The sequence below is a fragment of the Nerophis lumbriciformis genome, linkage group LG29 (genome assembly GCF_033978685.3).
Source record: "Nerophis lumbriciformis linkage group LG29, RoL_Nlum_v2.1, whole genome shotgun sequence".
NCBI lineage: Eukaryota > Metazoa > Chordata > Actinopteri > Syngnathiformes > Syngnathidae > Nerophis > Nerophis lumbriciformis.
In genome coordinates, this window is record NC_084576.2 from 14,507,426 (window position 1) to 14,534,763 (window position 27,338).

At 39.2% G+C, this 27,338-nt stretch overlaps 1 protein-coding gene across 1 annotated transcript in view; it reads left to right on the forward strand.

Annotated features, from left to right (window-relative positions):
• The window catches only part of ptprq (protein tyrosine phosphatase receptor type Q), an 82,745-nt gene extending 59,987 nt beyond the window's left edge, over positions 1-22,758 (forward strand). Inside the window, exons 36-46 of the mRNA XM_061924279.2 lie at positions 1,603-1,647; positions 2,053-2,079; positions 2,280-2,361; positions 2,437-2,527; positions 8,271-8,347; positions 8,466-8,600; positions 8,684-8,809; positions 10,178-10,323; positions 13,073-13,208; positions 22,197-22,320; positions 22,396-22,758. Coding sequence (XP_061780263.2) covers positions 1,603-1,647; positions 2,053-2,079; positions 2,280-2,361; positions 2,437-2,527; positions 8,271-8,347; positions 8,466-8,600; positions 8,684-8,809; positions 10,178-10,323; positions 13,073-13,208; positions 22,197-22,320; positions 22,396-22,433 — 1,027 coding nt within the window. The 3' untranslated portion in view covers positions 22,434-22,758. The remainder of the gene's footprint in view (positions 1-1,602; positions 1,648-2,052; positions 2,080-2,279; positions 2,362-2,436; positions 2,528-8,270; positions 8,348-8,465; positions 8,601-8,683; positions 8,810-10,177; positions 10,324-13,072; positions 13,209-22,196; positions 22,321-22,395) is intronic.
• Positions 22,759-27,338: the final 4,580 nt, after the last annotated feature.

Here is a 27,338-nt window from a genome sequence, read left to right on the forward strand (position 1 = left end):
GGTAGAAGAGCGATCCACTCTTTTTATATCATTCTTTCGAAGAGCAAATATTTTTGCATTGCCTTAAGCTGCTCCTGTGTTTAACAGTCAGAGGTGGGTAGAGTAGCCAGAAATTGTACTCAAGTAAGAGTACTGTTACTTTAGAGATTTATTACTCAAGTAAAAGTAAGGAGTAGTCACCCAAATATTTACTTGAGTAAAAGTAAAAAGTATGTTGTAAAAAAACTACTCAAGTACTGAGTAACTGATGAGTAACATACACACACATATCATATATATATATATATATATATATATATATATATATATATATATATACACACACACACATATATACACATATATATATATATATATATATATATATACACACACACATATATATATATATATATATATATATATATATATATATATATATATATATATATATATATACATACATTGATATATACAGTATATCATTTATATTTATTTTTTTGCCGTTTTTGTTTACATGTTAATAGTGTTTTAATGAATATACATGCATGTTTAACACATATAGATTCCTTTCTTTCATGAAGACAAGAATATAAGTTGGTGTATTACCTGATTCTGATGACTTGCATTGATTGGAATCACAGTAGTGATGACAAACATCCACGTTTTCAAATGGAGGAGAAAAAAAGTTCCTCCTTTCTGTCTAATACCACATGAAAGTGGTTGGTTTTTGGCATCTTATATGTCCAGCTTCCATATTCGTTTTTATACACTTTACAAGAAATACATTGGCGGCAAACCTCCGTAGCTTGCTAGCTTGTTTGCGCAGGCTTTCGGAGACTCTTATTTTGAAAGCGCAGGCGCGATGGAGCGGCACTTTTATTGTGAAGACAGGAACCGTGCAGTCAGTCTTTAGGCTTTTGACGGGGTGTACGGTTGAAATAAAAAATTGTCTTTTTTCCTTCACACTTTTGATTGATTGATTGGAACTTGTATTAGTAGATTGCACAGTACAGTACATATTCCGTACAATTGACCACTAAATGGTAACACCCCAATAAGTTTTTCAACTTGTTTAAGTCAGGTCATGTGACCCCTGGCTCTGTTTGATTGGTCCAACGTCACCAGTGACTGCATCTGATTGGTGGAACGGAGTGAACGTCACCAGTGACTGTATTTGTTGAAACGCAGGCACTATGAAGGTCTGTCTGACAGACCAAAACAAACAAAGCGTGCATTAACAGATCGATAAAAAATTAGTAGCGAGTAGCGAGCTGAATGTAGATAAAAGTAGCGGAGTAAAAGTAGCGTTTCTTCTCTATAAATATACTCAAGTAAAAGTAAAAGTATGTTGCATTAAAACTACTCTTAGAAGTACAATTTATCCCAAAAGTTACTCAAGTAGATGTAACGGAGTAAATGTAGCGCGTTACTACCCACCTCTGTTAACAGTACATGCCTTTGTTTGAAATGCTGCCTCTCCTATGGCCACAATAACTCCATGACTCAGACAGAGAAATTATTATTACACACTTACGAGTGAAATAACATATTGCATTCATGTAATCACATGTCATTTGGAAGACATTTAGGCCTGTTTGTGCTTTTCTTTTCTCCCCACAGGTATTCTTCCTTCTTCTTTAGGCGAAAGGAGATATACGTCATCCAGTAAGTGTTCTTTATGCAATTTATTTTCATTTTCATGTCTATATTGTGCACCTTTTTCCTTCCACTATCGCTAGCTAATACATAAGCTTTGCACTCCACCGGGAGGCGCCTTTTTTAATTTGTTTATACACTTGCTATCTCCAGCCTGCTTGAAAGGCTAAATGGTTTTAGAGGGCAGGAAGAGGGAAACCTTATCATTGAATGGGTTCAGAATTGCAAAGAAACACCGGGTTGAGTGGATTAACCTTTGCAAATGATTCCAATCCACACATAAAAAAAAGTATTGATTAAGCAAACAATGCAAATAATTCTCTTATCTATAATTATCTGCAGTGCTCACATGTAGAAAAAGAAACTGATTGCCATTTTTATTTTGCCTGCTAACTCTTGTCTATTTTTGTCCAGACTCCTGAGCTACAGGAAATCACTCAAGTAAGTCATCCAGCATAAATTATGTATAAATATGTATAAATAATATGCTGACAGTGGCTGCGGAATACAATGTGAATGTTCAACGCTGCTTGGCGCTACGTTGTTACACATACGTTTCATTAGAGACACATTGGATGAGAATATTTTGCCACGAATATGAGCACATTTAATGCCCACCCTTCGTTATTTTCCTGTGCCAGGCCCATAAACAAGAAGTCCTTCCTCCAGCATGTGGAGGATCTGTGTAGTAATGACAATGCCAAATTCCAGGAGGAATTCTCTGTAAGCAAACTTGACCCTTTCCAAAGTCCTTTTATCGTTTAAGTGAATCGAATATGCGGCAACATATCTCCCCAGGAGCTCCCCAAACTGCTGCATGACCTGGCCACCACTGATGCCGACCTGCCCTGGAACAAATCCAAGAACCGTTTCCCCAATATAAAACCTTGTGAGTAAACAAGACGGTTGGTCGGATTGCATGCTGAGTTAGACAGCGAAATGAGTTCATTTGACTACTCAAGGACACACTTGTGTGTCCAAGAAGAGATACAAGGGCACTGGGCCCGTTTGAATATGGATATTTGTGGGAGTGATGTAATTTATTTCGTTGCCATCATATTGTTTTTGTGAATGCTGAAAGATCGTCATTGAAGGATGGGTGCCGAATTTGGTACTTGTATAGGTACTGACCCAGCAGGCACAAGACATTAAAAGAACGTTGAGAACTTGTTAAATTAGATCCTGACGTTGAGCAACTCAAACATATCGTTGAAACTACATGCTTTTTAATGACATTTAATTAATGTTGGGTTCTGACATTGATTTGACAGTCATTTCACAAATACAACGTTGAAACAACTTATTTTTGACAACGTTTATTCAATGCCAGGTTGTGACATTGATTTGACCATTGAAATTTGGTCATTTTCCATACAATATTCTACAACACAAATAGAACGTTGAAACAACATGCTTTTTGACGACGTTTATTCGATGTCAGGTTGTGACATTGATTTGACTATTGGATTTTGGTCATTTTCCAACTAATATTCTTCAACACAAATACAATATTGAAACAACATGCTTTATGACGACATGTATTCTATAATAAAGTTAATGTTAAAGTACCAATGATTGTCACACACACTAGGTGTGGCGAAATTATTCTCTGCATTTGACTCATCACCCTTGATCAACCCCTGGGAGGTGAGGGGAGCAGTGAGCAGCAGCGGTGGCAGCGCCCGGTAATCATTTTTGGTGAATTAACCCCCAATTCCAACCCTTGATACTGAGTGCCAAGCAGGGAGGTAATGGATCCCATTTTTATAGTCTTTGGTATGACTCCGCCGGGGTTTGAACTCACAACCTACCGATCTCAGGGTCAGGTTGTGACGTTGATTTGACCATTGAAATGTGGTAATTTCCCAACTAACTACGTGGATCCAACGTTGTCTCAATTTACAAATACAACTATTTTGCAACGTTGTTTCAAAGTCAGTTTTAAAGGACATGTACGTATGATCAAAGTTGTATCAATGTCTTGTGCCTGCTGGGGACCGATCAGATACAGATTCACGTAAAATCAAACAATACCATATTTCGATACCTTTGTTGCACGTGACGTCAGGTCCAGTTGCAGACTTGGCACCAGATCAAGCACTTTTGGTGAGCAAACAGGCTTATTCATAGCCTCTAGGTCGGGGGTCGGCAACCCGCGGCTCTAGAGCCGCATGCGGCTCTTTAGCGCCGCCCTGGTGGCTCTCTGGAGCTTTTTCAAAAATGTATGAAAAATGGAAAAAGATGAGGGCAAAAAAAAATATTTTTTGTGTTAATATGGTTTCTGTAGGAGGAAAAACATGACACAAACCTCCCTAATTGTTATAAAGCACACTGTTTATATTAAATATGCTTCACTGATTCGAGTATTTGGGTAGCTAGCGCCGTTTTGTCCTACTAATTTTGGCGGTCCTTGAACTCACCTTAGTTTGTTTACATGTATAACTTTCTCTGACTTTCTAGGACGTGTTTTATGCCACTTCTTTTTCTTTCTCATGTTGTCCACCACACTTTTAACGTTGTGCGTGAATGCACAAAGGTGAGTTTTGTTGATGTTATTGACTTGTGTGGAGTGCTAATCGGACATATTTGGTCAATGCATGACTGCAAGCTAATCGATGCTAACATGCTATTTAGGCTAGCTATATGTACATATTGCATCATTATGCCTCATTTGTAGCTATATTTGAGCTCATTTAGTTTCCTTTAAGTCCTCTTAATTCAATTTATATCTCATGACACACTATCTGTATGTAATATGGCTTTTAATTTTTTGTGGCTCCAGACAGATTTGTTTTTGTATTTTTGGTTCAATATGGCTCTTTCAACATTTTGGGTTGCCGACCCCTGCTCTAGGTAATGATGCAATTGTCCATGGCAACAAAGCAAGCATGCCTGAGAGAAAGCTAAGAACTTTCAGTTTTGGTTGATTTTGGCGGCGCCAGTGGGACAAAGCGTTAGTGTTTTGCCAGAAGAAGACCACATTTCGGATGAGGACGAGCGCATAGACAGAGTGTCAAACTGACATAATGTCAACTGTAATATTGGCACAAATTATACGTCTCTAAAACCCCGGCCGAGTCATACCAAAGACTATAAAAATGGGACCCATTACCTCCCTGCTTGGCACTCAGCATCAAGGGTTGGAATTGGGGGTTAAATCACCAAAATGATTCCCGGGCGCGGCCACCGCTGCTGCCCACTGCTCCCCTCACCTCCCAGGGGGTGATCAAGGGTGATGGGTCAAATGCAGAGAATAATCTCGCCACACCTAGTGTGTGTGTGACAATCATTGGTACTTTAACTTTAACTTTAATAACGATGCTGATGTTAAAAAAGCAGATACTATCAAGAAATGATCTTGAAATGCGCTACAAACATGACACTGCTACCAAGAATGTATCGGGCGGATGCAGGTCCGAAGCAAAGAAAAATCGGCGGGAGTGTTTTTTCCAAGGAAGTGGTGTGGAACTGCGAACTATTAAGCTGATGCCGTTTTATTGCTACCACGCACATTTCGGATAGCTACTATTAGCATGATCATTTTGATTTGCGCATCGAAAGTCACTTACTAGTTTAGCTTTTTCTTTTTTTGTCTCCTCAGACAAAACTTTTCGTTTCTTTGGTTGTTCTGGAGCTTTGGCCATGATAGCAGTAATTGCACGTGGGCTTTCTACTGCTTCTTTTCTGGCGGCATGCAGACGTTCGCATCGACTTCTGTCTTTTTAACGAAAGGGAGTGATGTATGCCGTAAAGCAAGTCCTCACATTTGTAGTTTTTTGGGTGACAGGAACCTCAAAGTCGCTAAGTGCTAGTAAAAGTGATACAGACCCCCTCAGGCCATGACAAAAGTTTCATTCAGCTAGTTGTAAGTTGATGTATCATTCCAAAAGCTATGAAAATATTTTATGATGGTTGAAAAGTTACTTAGAACTGCTTTAACTGTAACACTCCATTTTTCAAAATGTGGGAGGTCGATGCTAATTTGCATGAGATAAGATAAGATAAGATAGACTTGCATTAATCCCACACCAAACAAGAAAAACAAACACATTTCGGGAGAACATCCGCACCGCTCCCCCAACCCCGCCCACCTCAACCGACGCACGGAAGGGGGGGGGGCATTTGGTGGTAGCGGGGGTGTATATTGCAGCCCGGAAGAGCTAGGGCTGCATGGGATTCTGGGTATATGTTTTGTTGTGTTTATGATGTGTTACGGTGCGGATGTTCTCCCAAAATGTGTTTGTCATTCTTGTTTGGTGTGGATTCACAGTGTGGCGCATATTTCTAACAGTGTTAAAGTTACTTATACGGGCACCCTCAGTGTAACCTGTATCGCTGTTGGTCAAGTATGCATTGCATTCACGTGTGTGTGCGTACAGAAGCCGCACATATCTTGTGACTGGGCCGGCACGTTGTTAGAATGGATGAAAAGCAGACATGACGACAGCTCGTAGAGGACGTTACACGCAGTGCCTTTAAGGCACGCCCCCAAGACTGTGGTCCGGGTGGACTATGAGATATAATGACTGATGAACAACTTCGTTCGATAATGAAGGTTGCCTCAGCTGAAAGCCTGAGCCCCAACATTAATGAACTAGCATCCAAGAAAAAATGTCAGGTATCTGGCTTGGGCACATCAGATTAGATCAGTGTGTTGCAAACTGAGCAGTTTAAAGTCCTGAATGGTTGGTTTATTCATTATTTTATTTTCAAATTTATTAGCCTGTGGAAAAAGTTAATGTTGATATTTACCTCAGAAGGCTGCAAATAGAAAAGAGGCATTCAATTTTTATTTAAATTGTTTTTGATATGCCATTGATATTTCTTAATTATTATTATTATTATTATTTGAAACTCGATTTTGCATGTCACTATTCTCATCCCAGTCGCTTCACACTCAGCTGCGAACCGATCCAGTGAGAGCTGAAGATCCTGGCCAGATGAAGCCATCAGGACCACATCATCTGCAAAAAGCAGAGACCTAATCCTACAGCCACCAAACCAGATCCCCTCAACGCCTTGACTGCGCCTAGAAATTCTGTCCATAAAAATTATGAACAGAATCGGTGACAAAGGGCAGCCTTGGCGGAGTCCAACCCTCACTGGAAACATGTCCGACTTACTACCGGCCATGCGGACCAAGCTCTGGCACTGATCATACAGGGAGCAGACTGCCACAATCAGACAGTCCGATACCCCGTATTCTCTGAGCACTCCCCACAGGACTTCCCGAGGGACACGGTCGAATGCCTTCTCCAAGTCCACAAAACACATGTAGACTGGTTGGGCAAACTCCCATGCACCCTCAAGGACCCTGCCGAGAGTATAGAGCTGGTCCACAGTTCCACGACCAGGACGAAAACCACACTGTTCCTCCTGAATCCGAGGTTCGACTATCCGGCGTAGCCTCCTCTCCAGTACACCTGAATAGACCTTACCGGGAAGGCTGAGGAGTGTGATCCCACGATAGTTAGAACACACCCTCCGGTTCCCCTTCTTAAAGAGAGGAACCACCACCCCGGTCTGCCAATCCAGTGGTACCGCCCCCGATGTCCACGCGATGCTGCAGAGTCTTGTCAACCAAGACAGCCCCACAGCATCCAGAGCCTTAAGGAACTCCGGGCGGATCTCATCTACCCCCGGGGCCTTGCCACCGAGGAGCTTTTTAACTACCTCAGCAACCTCAGCCCCAGAAATAGGAGAGCCCACCACAGACTCCCCAGGCACTGCTTCCTCATAGGAAGACATGTTGGTGGGATTGAGGAGGTCTTCGAAGTATTTCCTCCACCGATCCACAACATCCGCAGTCGAGGTCAGCAGAACACCATCCTCGCCATACACGGTGTTGATAGTGCACTGCTTCCCCTTCTTGAGGCGGCGGATGGTGGTCCAGAATTGCTTCGAAGCCGTCCGGAAGTCGTTTTCCATGGCCTCACCGAACTCCTCCCATGTCCGAGTTTTTGCCTCTGCGACCGCTGAAGCCGCACACCGCTTGGCCTGTCGGTACTTGTCCGCTGCCTCAGGAGTCCTATGAGCCAAAATAACCCGATAGGACTCCTTCTTCAGCTTGACGGCATCCCTCACCGCCGGTGTCCACCAACGGGTTCTAGGATTACCGCCACGACAAGCACCAGGAATATACATGTTCATCATATTTATGTGCACCCAGAAAATGTGTCCCCAGTTATAAGTACAACACAAAATGTACAGATTATCAAAAGTATTTATTTGGGTATAAAAGTCACAGGTTACATTACCAACCACATCTTTGACAATCAAGGCATGAACACCAAAGGACTTAAGTGTGTGTGAGTGTGCCGGCAGAGCAGCGCATACAGAGGACTGTTGAACTTGTCCTCGTTCTTGTTTTAGTTTGTTAATATAGTTGATCCATCACCTCTTTGGTATGTTTGTTTTATATACAGTACTGTTAAGCACTTTATATTGTGTTCAAAATTAAGCTCGTAAATCGAAGTTCCACTGTATCTATTGCCAGGATCTGCTGTGACGTAATAATCGACTGCAGTACATGGTCCTAAATTAATTCATTTCGTTGTCGTTTGAAGTTGCGATGAAAATTCCACACAATGTTTCACACCACGCTCACATTGCACTTCCCCTGTTGTGTCTAGATAACAACAACAGAGTGAAATTGCTGTCAGAACCAGGAACTGCAGGCTCAGACTACATCAATGCCAGCTTTGTCGCAGTGAGTTTAGTTGCTCAAAAATAAAACAAAGTTTATTTTCTTGTTCCTATTCTGTCAGTAGCGTAGATCAATGTAAATTAAAATGCTCATATGTGTATTTCCATCGTGTCCCCCATAGGGCTACCTGTGTCCCAATGAGTTCATCGCAACCCAGGGTCCGCTACCCAACACAGTGGCTGACTTTTGGAAGATGATTTGGGAAACGGGAAGTCACACCATCGCCATGCTTACACAATGTCACGAAAAAGGCAGAGTGCGTCACCGCAGATGAGATCGGTGTTGTGCTTTTGTCTGAGAGACTGTGCAGCAACAAAGTTGTGTGTATGTCCCATCTAGATTCGCTGTCACAAATACTGGCCTGAGGACAACAAACCAATGTCAGTGTTTGGTGACATCCTTATCTCCAAAGTTTCGGAGGAAATCCTTCCTGACTGGACCGTCAGAACCCTGAAAGTAGAAAAGGTAACACTGACTTCATAGAAAGTAATTCGATTTAGGTGTCTTATGATTTGCATGAAGTGTAACAAAAAAAAACTAGAAACTGTTTTGACAGTCATTGATGCATCGAATGGCAATCAGTAGAACACAAAACTCACTCTTAAGAAAAGATGTGTCAATTGCGAATGAATCGAGTCTTTTGAATGGCTCTTTTGAGTGAACGGTGAGTACCGATTCCCAGTTGTGAGCAGTTCGTTTGAGAGCGTTTTTTTATGCACATGCAAATTTAGCGTCGCAATTGCCCACTCTGCACGTGTGTGCCACCCACTGGCAACTGGACTATTAATTGAGTCGCAGTTAAAGGAAATTTAGCAGTATTTGGATTAACATGTTTTTCGAATCAGAACCAGAAGTACTCTATTAATCACAGAGGGGAAATTAAGATTTACAAACATTACAAAATTTTATTTTTATATATAATATATATATATTTTTATTTTTTACTGTATCTTTTTTCCATTATTCTAATGGGTAGTACGGTATTTTAAGCATACACACACCAGTTATGGTAGTTAAATTTTGTACTCACATTTGTATTATGTCTTAATTTTTATTTTAGTTTTATTTATACTTTTTAATTCCCTTAATGCATTGTATTCCTACTTATAATATTTGTATTTGTTTCTATATTGTAAAGTATACACAGTTTTTTATTTAGGGAAAATTAGAACAAGTGCTGTCACTGCTAAAGCATTGCAATATGGCACCGCCTGATTAAATGTTTACAATGAAAACACAACGAAAAATAAAAGCCAATATTTCAAAATAATTTTCACCAATATTACAATAACAGTATTGTTTGTGTAAAATGTTATTATTCTGATCTACATCTTATCGTATAATTAATAGTAGTGATTGTGTCCTTGAAAAAAAAAAAAAAAAAAACAGTTAAAAAAAAGTTAAGTACAGTATAATACAGAGCCAGTTTTTTGAACGGCTCTTTGACAGGAATGGCTCCTCACAAGCCGGCTCCCTTAAAAGAGCCATTAAATCCCATATCTAGCTCATACAAGATGAACTCCAATGCTGTAGGTGGCAGTAATGTGCATTAAGAAGTGGATTTTTTTTTACAGTAGCTTGACCACTTGGCCCCAATGCAAAAAAAAAAACTGTAACAGCAAAACATGAAAACGCATTTCTCCCTTCATTCGCACCTTTAGCCTGACTTGCACCAAAACTGTGCCACTACTTTACAACATTTTTGGGAAAGTGTTAGTTTAACTAAGAAATTTTTTTTTTTAATTTTTTTTATCACATTCCATCTAATTACTGTACATGTTTGGTGGAGCAAAGCTAAAATGTTCCTTATTTGAGATGTATTTGTTTTCTCAGCACGGCCATTACATTTTGGTCCGCCACTTCAACTACACGTCATGGCCCGAGCACGGGGTCCCGGAGTCTTGCAGCACCCTCATCAAGTTTGTCAGCGCGGTCCGAGCACACCGGCACAACAACACCACCATAGCGGTCCACTGCAGGTGTGGCAAGTTTAAAAACACTGCATTTTAATGTCCTTATTTGGGGTGTCCTGATCAAATATTGATATTGGATTGCGGTTTGATATCAGCAAAAAAAATTAAAAAATAGTATCAGACTATATCAGCTTGCATGTAAAATTCCCAGTATAGGTGTTCTGATGCTTAGCAGTCCTGCAGCATGTTTACTTGTGCAAATTTTGGCAGCCATTTAAATGTCCTCCAATAAGCACACAAGGTTGGTCTTTGCTTGTATTTTAGTCAAGTCATTTACTAAAGGTAAACATGGTAGGTTATAGGCTGCAAGGAGTTAGTAGCAGCTACACAACAGCTAAGCACCCAATAGCACACAAGCTATACATACGTAGTAAGTGTCCTTAATTGAACAATATTCCAGTCGAAAACACACATTGTCAATATAAACAATTATCAAATAATTATAGTTAATACATTTTTTTGTAGATATTACATTACGCATCACTTACCTTAATGAGTTTTTGTGGCCACTATGTGTTACCACAAAACCGAATACCACTCCACAAAATAGTTGAAAGTTTCAATAAGTACTTTGTGAACATTGGACCACATCTGGAGGAGAAGATTCCAGATCCTGAGTCAGTTGAGGACTTGAATGACACTATAGACAGAAATCCCCGCCCGATGTTCCTCCAAGTTGTGACAAAAGAGAAAATAACCAATATTGTGAAAACATTTAAATCCCAGACCTCAACGGATTTGATATAGAGTCGATAAAAAAGGTTATTGAAAATATTTCAGAAACTTTAACATATATCAGCAACCTATCATGTCAAACTGGCAAATTCCCAGATAAAATGAAAATAGTAAAAGTTGTACCAATTTATAAAACTGGAGACAAACAGCAGTTTACAAACTACAGACCTGTTTCTACTGCCACAATTTTCTGAAATTATTGAAAAATTGTTTAACAACAGATTGGACAAATTCATAAATAAAAACGAAACACTCACAGACAACCAATACGGATAAAGAGCCAACATCTCAACATTAATCGAAATAACGGAAGAGATCAGCAATGCAATAGATAGTAAACAATGCGCAGCGGCAGTGTTTATGGATTTAACAAAAGCATTTGACACAATCAGTCATAATATCTTAATAAACAAATTAGAACGGTATGGAATCAGAGGGTTGGTCTAGGACTGGGTAAGAAGCTACTTAACCAACAGCAAGCAATACGTGAAGGTAGGCGAACACACTTCTACAGAGCTGAAAATATTTTGTGGTATACCTCAGGGATTAATACTGGGACCAAAATTGTTCAATCTTTAAATATTTTTAAAGTTACAAAGGACTTAAAGTTAGTTTTATTTGCAGATGACACGATTGTGTTTTGTTCAGGAGAGAACACACAGAAGCTAATACAAATAATAACAGAAGAAATGAACAAATTAAAAAGATGGTTTGACAAAATCATCTTTGAATCTCAGTAAAACTAAAATAATGCTTTTTGGTAACAGAAGAAAAGAAGGTCAAACACAAATACAAATAGACGGAGTAGACATTAAAAGGGTAAAAGAAAACACATTTTTTGGGTGTAATAATACTCTGCGCCAGACTAATAATAGTATCATTTGTCTATAATAAGAATGTTGTAAGAACACCTCTGCCTAACACTGCATCCTTAACATTAAAGAAAACAAAAACGACCAAATAGATATAGAACATCTTCCAATAAAGAATAATTTTATTTTTATTAACAGTGGTTTTTATATTTAAGTGCATCAATTTACCTGAAATGAAAAATAAAATTAAAACCTTATTTAAACTATAAATATTTTTTTACCAAATTAAATAATTTGATACCTAAAAATAAAACAACCTCAACAAATTCAAATTGATCATCAACATCAATTTAGGAGCACAATACATAAAACACTTTAACCTACAAAACAAAAAATGAATAAAACAATTTATGCTGATTTTTTTTTTTTTTTATGAATCAAAATGAGGAAGTCAGTTTTAATGGCTACACTGAGCACCTTTTGTAGTGCACAGCTTTCCGAAGCGGGGTTTGAAGCATGATACTGGTAAAGCATGTTCACATGTGCCCCTCCCTGGCATTGCACCGCCACCCCCTCTATTTGAGCAGGACGATGAGCTGTTTGGAGGCACATTAAGTAAAATACCTAAATAGTGTGTGACCACAGAATACTGTATAACAGTTGTGTGTGTGTGTGTGTGTGTGTGTGTTCTGGCAAAGCTTACTTAATGGGGACATCGCTCTGTTTACACAGTCACCTTTAGGGGACCTCTGACGGTATGGGGACAAAAAAACAGGTCATCGAAAGGGAAACCTTTTTAAATGATAGTCAGATCCATTCTGAAGATGCCTAAGTGATTTTTAAGCTTTGGCCCATAAAACATGTTTACTGGTTAGTTTGAGTGTGAGACATTTGACATTCCTCAGTAGTCACGTACAAATTTGTGTGAATTATGCAAAATTATTTCAACTTGGTCCCCATGAACCATATTAACTCTTTTTCCCCAGGGTCCCCAGTAAGAATGATCAGCACATTACTTCATCAACCCAGAGATTTAAAGACGTGTATGAGCTAACTGGGCAGTGGCCATTTTACCTAAAAATTTTTTTATGCCTCCACAACCTGTAGAAAGGGTGGTCCCCACAAGTGATGATCAAAAACTTGGTCCCCATTCATTCCAAATGATAACCAGTATGTGTGTGTGTGTGTGTGTGTGTGTGTTGCCTCAGTGCCGGTGTGGGCAGAACAGGAGTGTTCATTGCTCTGGACCATCTCATCCAGCACATCAGAGATCACGACTTTGTGGACGTTTACGGTCTGGTGGCTGAGCTGCGCAGCGAGAGGATGTGTATGGTACAGAATCTGGTTAGTCTCCTCTTTTATTCTTGCTGTTAAACGTAAACCTCCAGAGAACCAACAACAACAACAACAACAAAAAACAATGTGTCATAGAGAATATCTTCTCATGGTCCTGCAGTGCTTTTTACGAGTCAGCAAATGTCTGAGCAGTTGTCCTACTTTACACTCCCTGCCCTCCTGTGATCCCATTCTCCTGGAGGAATTATTAGAAAAGTCTCTTTCTGACAAAGACGATGTGGCAGTAGATTAAAAGTGTATTGCGAGAAGAATTCCTCCTCTTGACAAAGCACGACATTATCCTAAAATCACCCCGCTCGCTCATTACTTATGGATCACTTGTGTGTCTGAGTGTGCGTATGTGGTGATTGTTTTGTCATGGCACGTTGCTTTTTTACATCCACTTTTGGAGCATGCAGTCCCCGCATTTGGTCCGTCCATCCATTAAGGCCATTTTGTAACTAGCTACAAGATTCGTCTGTGCAAGGAGAGAAAAACCTGCACTAAACTCCAAACTATAACCACAATAACATAGCCTATTTTGCCACAATTGATAATTAAACATGATAGCTGTTAGCCTGCTAGCATGCTAAGATTAGCGCGCTAACTTTTTTTTGGCTAATTTTACAAGCGCACACCACAAAGTCATATAACGTGGTACTTGACACATGCTAACTGTTAGCATGCTAGCATAATATTAGCATGCTATGTTTTTTAGCTAATTTTATAGTTGTACACCTTAGGGTCATATAACGTAGTAGATAACATGTTAGCATGGTATTTGAGTTCAGCTTCAGCAGGTATACACGTCAGAGTCATATAACTTGGTACTTGACACATACTAACTGTTAGCACACAAACTTTTTTAGCTTATTTTACAAGCATACACCTCAGAGTCATATAACTTGGTAGTCAACACATGCTCACTGTTAGCATGCTGGCAGGCAGCATTTCAGTATGGCTTCAGCAGTTGTACTCCTCAGAGTCACGGTACTTGCTAACATTTTAACTAATTTTACAAGCATACTCTTCCAAGTCATATTATGTAGTAGATAACAGGTGCTAGCATGCGGCATTTCAGTTCCACTTCAGCAGGTGTACACTTCAGAGTCATATTGTAGCATCCCGGAAGAGTTAGTGCTGCAAGGGGTTCTGGGTATTTGTTCTGTTGTGTTTATGTTGTGTTACGGTGCGGATGTTCTCCCGAAATGTGTTTGTCATTCTTGTTTGGTGTGGGTTCACAGTGTGGCGCATATTTGTAACAGTGTTAAAGTTGTTTATACGGCCACCCTCAGTGTGACCTGTATGGTTGTTAATCAAATATGCATAGCATTCACTTGTGTGTCAAAAGCCGTAGATATTATGTGAGTGGGCCGGCACGCAAAGGCAGTACCTTTAAGGTTTACTGGCGCTCTGTACTTCTCCCTACGTCCGTGTACACAGTGGCATTTTAAAAAGTCAAAAATGTTACCTTTTGAAACCGATACAGATAATTTTGAAACAGATACCGATAATTTCCGTTTTAAAGCATTTATCGGCCGATAATATCGGATTGCCGATATTATCGGACATCTCTAGTTATCATGTTACATGTTAATATTGGCATGCTAACCTTTTAGCTGAATTTACAAGCGTAAACCTCAGAGTCATATAACTTGGTACATGACACATGCTAACTTTTTTTTAGCTAATTTTACAAGCGTACACCTCCGAGTCCTATAACTTGGTACTTGACACATGGTAACTTTGTTAGCTAATTTTACAAGCGTACACTTTAGAGTCATATAACTGGGTAGGTAACACATGTTAACTGTTTGCATGCAGCATTTTAGTTCGGCTCTAGCAGGCGGACACCTCGGTGTCATATTGGTACTTGACACATGCTAACTGTTAGCATGCTAACATTAACATGCTAGCATGTTATTATTAGCATGCTAACCACAGAGTCATATAACTTGGTACTTGACACATGCTAAATGTTAGCATGCTAGCATGTTAATATTAGCATGCTAACATTTTTGCAAAATTTGTAAGCATACACCTCAGAGTATAAGTTGGTACTTGACACATGCTTACTTTTTTTTAGCTAATTTTACAAGTGTACACTTCCGAGTCATATAACTGGGTAGTTAACACATGCTAACTGTTAGCATGCTAGCATGCAGCTTTTCAGTTGGGCTTCAGCAGGCGTACACCTCCGAGTGATATAACTGGGTACTTGACACACGCTCACCATTAATACGCAGAATATATACTGATCATCAGAATACCCACAATATGAATATCATTATTTAGCACACACAGTGTGATCTATCAAGACTAAAATTCAACTGCAAGCGTGATTTTGCATCTTTATTTAGCACGTTTGTAAAGTACATTACACAGTTACACAAACGGCTGTGAGAAAGGAGGTGATTGCGCAGCAGTTGCGTCCTAAGTATGCTTGTCAACATATATGGACTGTCAATCATAGAAATAGCAGACATATATATATATATTCTTCAATATCATTTTATAATTGTATAGCTGGTGGATGATTTAAGGGCTTATTAAAACAAGTTGAGTTGATGTGTTTTAGTGTCTGCTTTTTTTTAATGACACTACTTTTTTCACATAGAAGATATATTAACACAATTCCTATGTGAAAAAAAAATTATTGCAATATGCATTTTCTTGCGCCTGGACACACTCGCAGTTAATGCCGCCATCTCCCATGAGCGCACCTTCAGCAGCACGCAAAAAAATGTGGTTTCCATTGGTAGATGCACTGCAGGGCTGTGTCTAAAATTCCCGTTAAAGTTTAAAGTTAAAGTACCAATGATTGTCACACACACGAGGTGTGGCGAAATTATTCTCTGCATTTGACCCATTACCCTTGATCACCCCCTGGGAGGTGAGGGGAGCAGTGAGCAGCAGCGGTGGCCGCGCCCGGGATCATTTTTGGTGATTTAACCCCCAATTCCAACCCTTGATGCTGAGTGCCAAGCAGGGAGGTAATGGGTCCCATTTTTAGAGTCTTTGGTATGATTCGGCCGGTGTTTGAACTCACAACCTACCAATCTCAGGGCGGACACTCTAACCACTAGGCCACTGAGTAGGTCAGTAAAAAGTGGTACATGTCTGCTGTATATTCTAAAACATCGAAAAATGCCACAGGTTGGAGCATGATAACCTGAATGTGCAGTAAATGAGTGCCTCCATGGTGAAAGTACGCATAAAAGCCTCATTTAAATAAGGCGGTCTGCAGCACTTTTCAACTGCACACGCAGTCTTAGTAGATCACACGCAACACGCCCACTATTAGTACACACAATTTTATACTTTGCACACGCTGTTTAGGGCGTGGTATTTGAATCTTAGTAGATCAGGCCCTTGGTGTGCTGTCACTTTGAAGCCTGCGTTCATCAACGTCTATTGTGCTATAATGAAAGGACAAAACATTTGAGTTATTGTTGACGTTATTTGACAACACTGACAAAGTTTGAAATTAAATAATGGACGAGTGACCATCCCATGTTTAAATATGTAAATAAATGGTTTCTAAATCTGAATGTAGACTACGACAAGCTGTTATGAACAAGCCATATTTATTAGCGATGCTCAAAGAAATGTATTCACATCGGAATCGCGATTATTATTATTTGGATTCTAAATCAATTTATAATTTAAATGTTTTTAATTTTAATTTTTTTTAAATACATTTTTGAAGTCGTTTTTAAACCATCTCCATGCTTACTAAATACATATATACTGTACTGTCATGACCTGTTGCCTGGGTCATGTCTGGGTTTATGTTCAGTGTTATTCTCCCTATGTTTAAGTCTCGTCTTGTTCTTAGCGCCATTTGGCTCCTTTTTATTTACGTTCCATTGCCAGGGTTGCTAAGCTTACGTACCTGCATTTAGTTTGTGATTAGTGATCCCACCTGAGTATCTATGCTAATCGCGCCCCGTTTAATACTCGTGTCACCGTTCACTCGGCACGGGTTTGTCATTTGCTACACACGACTGTTTAACGGTATGTTATTCTAGCAACAGTGGAACCTCGATTTACAAACTGGATTCGTTCTTGATCACGGTTCGTAAATGGAAAAGTGAAGCAGCGTTCTCCGTAAGAAACAATGTCAATATGAATAATGGGTTCCAGCCTCTACAAAAGTCCATATTTTAGTGAAAGTTAGTACACTTTGAACAACATTCAGTGCGATGCAGTACTGTATAGCAAAGAAACATAGCAAGAGGTGATGGATCAACTTCCTGTGTAACAAAAAAAGGCAAAACAACAAGCTGCTCTACCAACACACACACACACACACAGGATTCAAAATGGTGCCCTCTCACCAGTGTTGGGACTAACGCGTTACTTTGTAACGCGTTACTGTAACGCATTACTGTAACGCCGTTACTTTTGGCGGTAAATAGTAATCTAAAGCGTTATTTTTTATATTCAGTAACTCAGTTACCGTTACTACATGATGCGTTACTGCGTTATTTTACATTATTTTTTATGTAGTACCGGCTAGAAACTGAGAAGATCTGAGTGTGTTTTATTGGAGCGTGCGGAAGAGGCGACAAGGAAGAGGCGCGCTGTGTGTGTGTGTGGGAGGGGGCGTGTCTGTGTTTACTAACAAGACATGGCGAAGCCCGAAGCCGAGTTTCTTAACATGGAGATATTCTCACTACTTTTCTTTTGTCGACCTCAAAGAAAAGAACATTTTAGTTAAATGTAAGTTGTGTCTTGGATCAAAGATCCTATCCTAGCAATTCAAATCTGCTGAAACAGCTACAAAAGCAACATGCTTCGACGAAGCTAGTAAAGAGAGACACACTTCACCTCCTAAGCAACAGCGGCTGGATTTTAATGAGGCACTGCGCACTGAAGGTACACACACTGTCAATTCTCTTATATACTGTTGCTCTTTCATTCTAGATTTCTAGAGTGTTTGATTATCACATCACTCTAAATGTATAGACTATAAAGTTCACAAACAAAGAGGGATGCTAGTGGGCCAGGCCAATCTTTCATTATCTCTAAACTAAAACTGGGCAAATGTGTAGAGTGTTCTGGGCTTTAGACATGATTTTATTTCAGAATTCCTTGAGAGAGAAAAACGCCTGGTTAGGCTTTGTGTATGTAGTGTGTGCCTTCCTTGGTTTACAGCTATGTTTTTATTATGCTGTTTGTTACTTATGTATGTTATGTTGCAGCTATTCAAAATAGTTTTATCAATTTGTTCTGGCCTGAAACAAATTGGCCCTTCGAAACATATCTTTGTCTTTGTGTGTTGTATGTAGACCACATTGCTTAGCAGAGTTCAGTGATGAAAATGCATGTCAAGTTGATCAACAGATTGTATTATTCTCCAGTGCAATAACAGTACTGAAATGAAGGCTAAAAGGGCATTAATGGGGGCCTTAAAAAAAAAAAAAAAAAAAAAAAATATATATATATATATATATATATATATATATATATATATATATATATATATATATAAGTAACTAAATAGTTACTTTTCACAGTAACACATTACTTTTTGGTGTAAGTAACTGAGTTAGTAACTGAGTTACTTTTGAAATAAAGTAACTAGTAACTGTAACTAGTTACTGGTTTTCAGTAACTAACCCAACACTGCCTCTCACAAACAAAATCCTTAACGTCAACAACCATATTACTACAATAACAATCATTTAAAAGAGTAAAATGCACAGATGTTAACAACGGCAGAGAACAGAAAACTAAGGAGCAGACAGAGGGAGGGAAAAGGAACCAGGCAGGGGGAAGGGGCAGAGGGGGGGCATTGTCTGCATGTTTGTGCTTTAGAAGAGCGAAGCGCTGCTCTGGAATGAGACAAGAGAAAGTGTTTTCTCCTCCGTTCTGATATAATTCTGTTCTGGCATCTTTTCCCGGAAAAGACCGGCTTCATCACAATTAAAATTTGATGTGGTTACTTACTGTGTTGTGCTGTGGTCATGCTTGTGAGTGCCGTGAATGTACTCCTAGAAAATACTTTTTTTTTTTTTTTTTTTTACTCCACAGCGATTCCCTTTTTCTTTCCACTCTGGTCTGTTGAGTTTTTGTGACTCTTATTGAGTCAACAAATTGGGCAAAACTTGTCTAAGGCAAAAAAAAAAAAAAAAACTAAGAAAGGGAACAGAACTGTTGAGACAGTTCTGTTCCCTTGACTGTGCAGCAAGTCAAGTGGAAAGCTCCGCCTCCCCAGCAATGTTTTGCCCTGCTTTCTTGCCTGCAGGCGCCTGAATAAAGTATTCGTCCACAGAAGCATTATTGGCTTGATCTAAAAGTTTGTAATTCAAAAAGTTTGCATGGGGGGGGAGGAGCTTCCACTGTGTCTGCTACTGCTCTACTTTTCATGACATTTGTCACGCTATGCTAAGTTCATGCCATGCGAGGATTGCACCTAAGTTTTGTATCTGCAAGCGACTTTGGAAACGCAACGTATACATCAGTAACCAAAAGGAGGTTTTATAACCTGTTTTGAAATGTTTTTATCATAAATACTCGATCAAATAATACATTTCCAGAATTGGTTTGAATCGAGAATCGATTCCGAATGGAGTCCCCCCCCGAAGAATCGGAATCGTACCGAATCGTGAGTTGCCTTAAAGATTCCCACTTCTAATATTGATGGCCAGTGACATGACGCTGTGTTGCGCTTTCAAAACGATAGTACGTCAGTCCCAATCAAATAAATCTATCATTTTTGGGCGTCCGGTTTCAATATTGGGGACACACACGTCCCTCTCCGTCCCCCTCAGTTCCTACGCCTATGATGCTATGACACACACACACATACTGGTTATCATTTGGAATGGGGACCAAGTTTTTGATCATCACTTGTGGGGACCACCCTTTCTACAGGTTGTGGAGGCATAAAAAAAAATGGTGTAAAATGGCCACTGCCCAGTTAGCTCATACACGTCTTTAAATCTCTGGATTGATCAAGTAATGTCCTGATCATTCTTACTGGGGACCCTGGGGAAAAAGTGTTAACGTGGTTCATGGGGACCAAATTTAAATAATTTTGCATAATTCACACACATTCGTACGTGACTACCGAGGACCATTTAAAAAAGAAAAAAAAAAGAAAATTAAATATGACATGATCCTCAGAAAACATCACTACAGCTGTCCTCTTATAGGAAGTTTCACCACTTAAATGTTAAAGCAAATCCTGCATCTTCTGTGACATTCCCTGCTTGGCACTCAGCATCAGGGGTTGGAATTGGGGGTTAAATCACCAAAAATGATTCCCGGGCGTGGCCACCGCTGCTGCTCACTGCTCCCCTCACCTCCCAGGGGGTGATCAAGGGTGATGGGTCAAATGCAGAGAATAATTTCGCCACACCTAGTGTGTGTGTGTGTGACTATCATGGGTACTTTAACTTTAACTTAATTACTGAAAACTGCTATTTAGCAGTAATGAAGAGCTGTCTGCAACTCCAACTATCGTATATAGAAGGATATAGAATGGATCTGACTATCATTTGAAAAGGTTTCCCTTTAGGGGACCTGTTTTTTTTGTCCCCATACCGTCAGAGGTCCCCTAAAGGTGACTGTGTAAACCATACTTGCCAACCCTCCCGGATTTTCCGGGAGACTCCCGAAATTCAGCGCCTCTCTCGAAAACCTCCCAGAAGAAATTTTCTCCCGAAAATCTCCCGGAATTCAGCCGGAGATGGAGGCCACGCCCCCTCCAGCTCCATGCGGACCTGAGTCCAATGTGCGCACACAAGGAGATGAAGCAGAAGAACGAGACCGTAGTTGAAGAGCGCAGGGGAGACACTTCTCCAGGGCTGATGTATGCTCGGGGCAACACCCTTCACCTTACCCAGCAGTGGGTCTCCACAGCGGACGACTTTAGGGTGACTGATGAGTCCAGCGATTAGTTGCAAATCTTGCTTTATTGATTGCTTGCACACAGCCAATCCAACACAAAACAAACTAGTCCCTCCCCGCATTTACGCTACCGCTCCCTCTCTTCTCTCGCCCACACACTCACTGACGTCACTCACCTCACATGCTGTCACCTATTAAAGGGCCACACAAACACATACTCTACTCTCATAACATACAGTACAGTTAGTAGAACAACTGTGTTTTCATTACTGTGTATTTGATAGGTGCCATTGCCCCGGAATTGTATTGCATTGTACTTTCAAGTACAACAATGAGTAGATGAGTGTTATGTGTGTGTATATGTGTAAATAAATGAACACTGAAATTCAAGTATTTATTTTATTTATATATATAATAAAATAAATAAATATATATATATAGCTATTATTCACTGAAAGTCAAGTATTTCATACACATATATATATATATATATATATATATATATATATATATACATATATATATATATATATATATATATATATATATATATATATATATATATATATATATATATATATATGTGTGAAATACTTGAGTTGGTGAATTCTAGCTGTAAATATACTCCTCCCCTCTTAACCACGCCCCCAACCACGCCCCACCCCAGACCACGCCCCCCACCCCCACCTCCCGAAATCGGAGGTCTCAAGGTTGGCAAGTATGGTGTAAACAGAGCGATGTCCCCAATAAGTAAGCATTGCCAGAACACACACACACACACACACACACACACACACACACACACACACACACACACACACACACACACACACACACACACACACACACACACACACACACACACACACACACACACACACACACACACACACACACAGTATGTTTCATGCAAAAATAAATAGCAACTAGAGATTGCAGTCTGCTTCCTGGTTGGCCTTTCTGTTATATCATCATAACTTACTATATCAGCACAGGGAAAATAGAATTTCCCTTCAAAAATTGGAAATAATGCATTAGAATATGCTCCAATTTTGCCCAGTCAGCATGTACCGCCCGTGTTGATTGCTATTTTCAGAAAAGTGTGTGTGTGTGTGTGTGTGTGTGTGTGTGTGACAGGCCCAGTACATCTTCTTGCACCAGAGCACTTTAGAACTACTGAACAACAAAGGCAACAGTCAGTCCATCTGGTTTGTCAGCTACTCTGCTCTGGAGAAGATGGACTCCCTGGATGCCATGGAAGGTAACACACACACACACACACACACACACACACACATATAGTCTCACCGCCGCATGTGCTTGCCCTGGTCTTCAGGTGACGTTGAGCTGGAATGGGAAGAGACGACAATGTAGAAGCTTTGCCAGAAGACGTCTGTGTTCATTAGAAGAAGACAAAGTGGTCCTGGTAACATGCGGCTTCTTCAAGGAACGTCTTGTTTTCACGGTGGGCAAGTAGAGAGCACTCTATCACACTTTTGCACACCGTATTGTTATTATTGTATTATATGCTGAAACCCTTTTGTGTTTTAGTAAGGTCATTTATTCAGCCATATTTTTTTCTATGTCTCTGTAACTTGGGCCTGCGCGGAGAAGCCGACATTGTTCCAGTGTTTGCTTTTTTTCTTTTCTCAAGAGTGATTGGCAATAATAAAAGCCGCTTGTATTTTTTTTTTTCCGAATTTTTTACACTTTTATAGCTGAATTAGCAGCGCCCTTGAGAAGTTTTAGCAGATGAAGCGGTCGTGACATTTTAATGTCTAATATTAGGAAGTGTTTTTGAAGTACACACAGTTACACGCAGTAAATATATCTTTTTTAGGTGTCAAGTCTTTTGGCACATAATGATTCCATCTGATTCCAATTTCTAAGGTGACGATTCGATTCTGAATCATTTCTCCATTCAAACCGATTCTTATAGTGTATTATTTGGTATAATAAGACATATTAGAAAAGCTATATCTGGTTGCATGGAGATGGCCTAAAATCCATCCATCCATCCATTTTCTACCGCTTATTCCCTTCGGGGCCTAAAATGTATTATTAAAAATAATTATAAAAAAAATATATATATATATATTTTTCTTTGAAACGATTTAAAAAAATTATGATCCGATTTAGAACTGAGATGAATAGGAATCGCGATACGGCTGCGAATCAATTTTTTTTGTACACCCCCGGTCATTTTTAGATGAAACCTATCAATGTGTAATTGAGGTGTAGACTTTCATCTTTAATTTGAGAGGTGCCATGAAAAAAGTATTTTAATATTCAAAAACTGGAGATGTCATTTGTTTCAGGGGCAGAATTAAGTGACAAGTGAATACACAACTCACTTTTTAGCCAGCATTTTATTCTATCTTCTCAAGGGACATGTTGATACCTAGATACATTTTAGAGTAGTCAGTGTACAGCTTGTATGGCAGTTAGGGGTGACCTGATTGGATATTGATATCGGTCTGATATCAACAAAAGTAACGTTTGTATCGGGTTATATGGGAGTGCATGTGAAAAGTCAGATACAAGCAGTCCTTCAGCGTGTTTATTTGTGCAAAGCTGGACAGCCAGTTAACATCAAGACGTCCTCCAATAGGCACACACAGTTGCTCCTTTTTTCTATTTGACTTACTGTTGGTAACAATGCAGCGTTGTAACCTTTGAGTTTACTACTTTTAACCACTGCGGTACCTCAGCATGTGTTGGTTCATTGGTTCTGTGACGCAGCTTGCACCTTGCAAAACTGGCATTGTGACACAGCCTTTTATAAAGAACACCTTTTTAGATAAGAAATATTTGTAAAAACAATACAATAGAATGTTGTACAAATAACTTCAGTAGTTTTATGAAGTAATGTAATAATAATGTACTGTGTTTACTAGGGGTGCACAAAAAATCCATTCACATAAAAAATGTGATTCCTATTCAACGTATATTGATTAATAATTTTCCAAAAATATACCGTATTTTTCGGAGTATAAGTCGCATTTTTGGGGAATTTTTTTGATAAAACCCAACACCAAGAATAGACATTTGAAAGGCAATTTAAAATAAATAAAGAATAGTGAACAACAGGCTGAATAAGTGTACGTTATATGAGGCATAAATAACCAACTGAGAACGTGCCTGGTATGTTAACGTAACATATTATGGTAAGAGTCATCCAAATAACTATAACATACCGTATTTTTCGGACTATAAGTCGCAGTTTTTTTCATAGTTTGGCCGGGCTCCAGTGCGATTTATATATGTTTTTTTCCTTCTTTATTATGCATTTTCGGCAGGTGCGACTTATACTCCGGTGCGACTTATACTCCGAAAAATATGGTATAGAACATGCTATACGTTTACCAAACAATCTGTCACTCCTAATCGCTAAATCCCATGAAATCTTATACGTCTAGTCTCTTACGTGAATGAGCTAAATAATATTATTTGATATTTTACACTAATGTGTTAATATTTTCAAACATAAGTCGCTCCTGAGTATAAGTCGCACCCCCGGCCAAACTATGAAAAAAACTGCGACTTATAGTCTGAAAAATACGGTATATATATATATATATTTTTTTTTTTGTATAAAAATAAATTTTTAAAAATATGTTTTAAGGCCATCTCCATGCAAACAGAATTAGTTTTTCTAACATGTAACTTGTTTTGAAAAATGTCATTATAGTTATTAATACACCAAATAATTAGGGGTGTAACGATTATTTGAAATAACGATTTATATTCCTAAGATTCAACTAAATGGTAAATGGGTTATACTTGGATAGCGCTTTTTTATCTTTTTAAGCGCTTTGACGCTATTTCCACATTCATCCATTCACACACTGATGGCAGGAGCTGCCATGCAAGGCGCTAACCAGGACCCATCAGGAGCAAGGGTGAAGTGTCTTGCTCAAGGACACAACAGACGTGACTAGAATGGTAGAAGGTGGGGATTGAACCAGGAACCCTCAGGTTACTGGCACAGCCACTCTCCCAACCGCGCCACGCCGTCCCTAAGATTCAACTACTTTGATCTATACAAGTTTGCCTTTCGTAAAGATAGGTGTCAATCCAACGTGGTTTTAAAAGGCAATCAATCGATTTTATCGATACTAGAAAAAAAGAAGAGATTGGATTTAAGAACGGCAGACTTTATATGACGTTTAGCTCTAAAACGAAGTTAAAAGTTACTCAAGTCTGTGACGTCGTTGCCATCATTCGGCAAAACAAGAATGGCAGATAGCTACGGTGGCTGAGAAAGGTTACAACAAACGCAAATCACAAGAGAATATCATAAATTACAACACAACGACTTTCAGCTACAGCACGATTGCAAAAGGCACAAGCAATAAAATCGACACAACACAATAATATAAAGCCACAACACAACTTTAAGCCACAAAGGACACGACGGAAGTGACAGCGCAGCAAGTTACGGCGACCGACCGACTTTCCGAACATAGTGTGTTAGTGTTATTGAAAAAGTTGTTTATAACTGAAAAAATGGTCACACTTGACTTACTTTTCCAACTTTAATCATTATCCCATTTCAACGTTACGTCTCAGGAAAGTTGGTGAATCGCCAAAACTTGTCTGCTGTCACTTCCGTTCCGTCTTTTTATTTTCCTGTTTTGGCTCGTACTCTCGCTGTTGTGTTATAGCTTTATGTTGTTGGTCTGTGGCGTTTGCATTTGTTGTGGCTTTTCCCGACTAATGCAGCTGTTTGTTAACATGAGATTAGTTGTAGCAGGTCAAAACACTGCTCATTCCACCTGAAGAGAGGTTGGCTGCACTTTATTTTTGACATGAATATTGCATTATTTTATGTTGGAAAAACAACCGCAAAAGTAGCAGGTAAAAATCTACTGTTAAAATATTGATTGCTGTACTTTTATTGAAAATTGCTTGAATGTTGAAAATGAGGAGAAAAGGTTTCCTCTTGTTAATTTAACCTAAAGTGTTGGTTGCACTTTATTCAAATAAGATGTGAATGCATTGGCCATTAATTGTTTACTTACTTGTTTGAATCCATTTTTCATTGATACATAATTCCCTTACAGGAAATAACAGGAATATAGGAAACTTCACCTGCAGTGTCCAGTATTTATTTCACAGTCACACTGCTTGATTTTTGTCGGCTAAAAAGTTAGTGAATCAATTTTAACTCACTGAATTGTTTCGGATCGTATTGTTCTAAAAAATAATAATTTTGTCTCTGAATTGTATCGGCAACATCAAATTCTGAATTGAATCTAATTGTTGTTCAAACAAATCGTTACACCCCTACAAATAATACATTGCAAGAATCGGTTTAAATCGAGAATCGTGTTGAATCAAGAATCGATTATGAATCGAATCATCACTCCAGGAATCGTAATCGGATTGAATCGTTAGGTCTCCGAAAGTTCTCAGTCAAACACACATCAGCAGCGTCTCCATTTTTCCCCAGCCGTTTAGATATTATTGTAACATTCTCGACTGGCGTTATCGACGAGCTCGTCCATGTTTTTTGAGGGTTTATTTTGTTAATTCAACAAATATTTTCTTCACACTCACTTAAGTCCTTCAATCTCTGTCTACAAGTTAATGCTAGCGAGTAGTAGCGATGTTTTGGTCGGACCTTACGGGGTTCACTGTGACATTCGCCACGCCAACTAGTGGCGGGGAGGCTCGTAACTTGAATTAGTGACAATTGGTAACAATTAGCTGGCGTCCCCAAGTACCGATGTATTTTCACCTGTACTTTCTGTCGTATTGTCCCTTGACAAGATGTTCTGTACTAGAAAACGTCCGCAACTTTAAGCTATATTTTTTTTTCATCAAATGTTTGTCATTATGGGATAATAAATGGCTTCTTGTCGTAACTTCAATATATATGGTGTAAATCTACATCTATTGCACGCATCATTGTGCGCCGTCACATACAATATTGCAACTAGAGATGTCCGATATAATCGGCCTGCCGATGTTATCGGCCGATAAATGCTTTAAAATGTAATATCGGAAATTATCGGTATTTTAAAAAAAATTATTAAATCAACATAAAAAACACAAGATACACTTACAATTAGTGCACCAACCCAAAAAACCTTCCTCCCCCATTTACACTCATTCACACAAAAGGGTTGTTTCTTTCTGTTATTAATATTCTGGTTCCTACACTATATATCAATATATATCAATACAGTCTGCAAGGGATACAGTCTGTAAGCACACATGATTGTGCGTGCTGCTGGTCCAATAATAGTACTGTATTTTTCCGACTATTTTTCA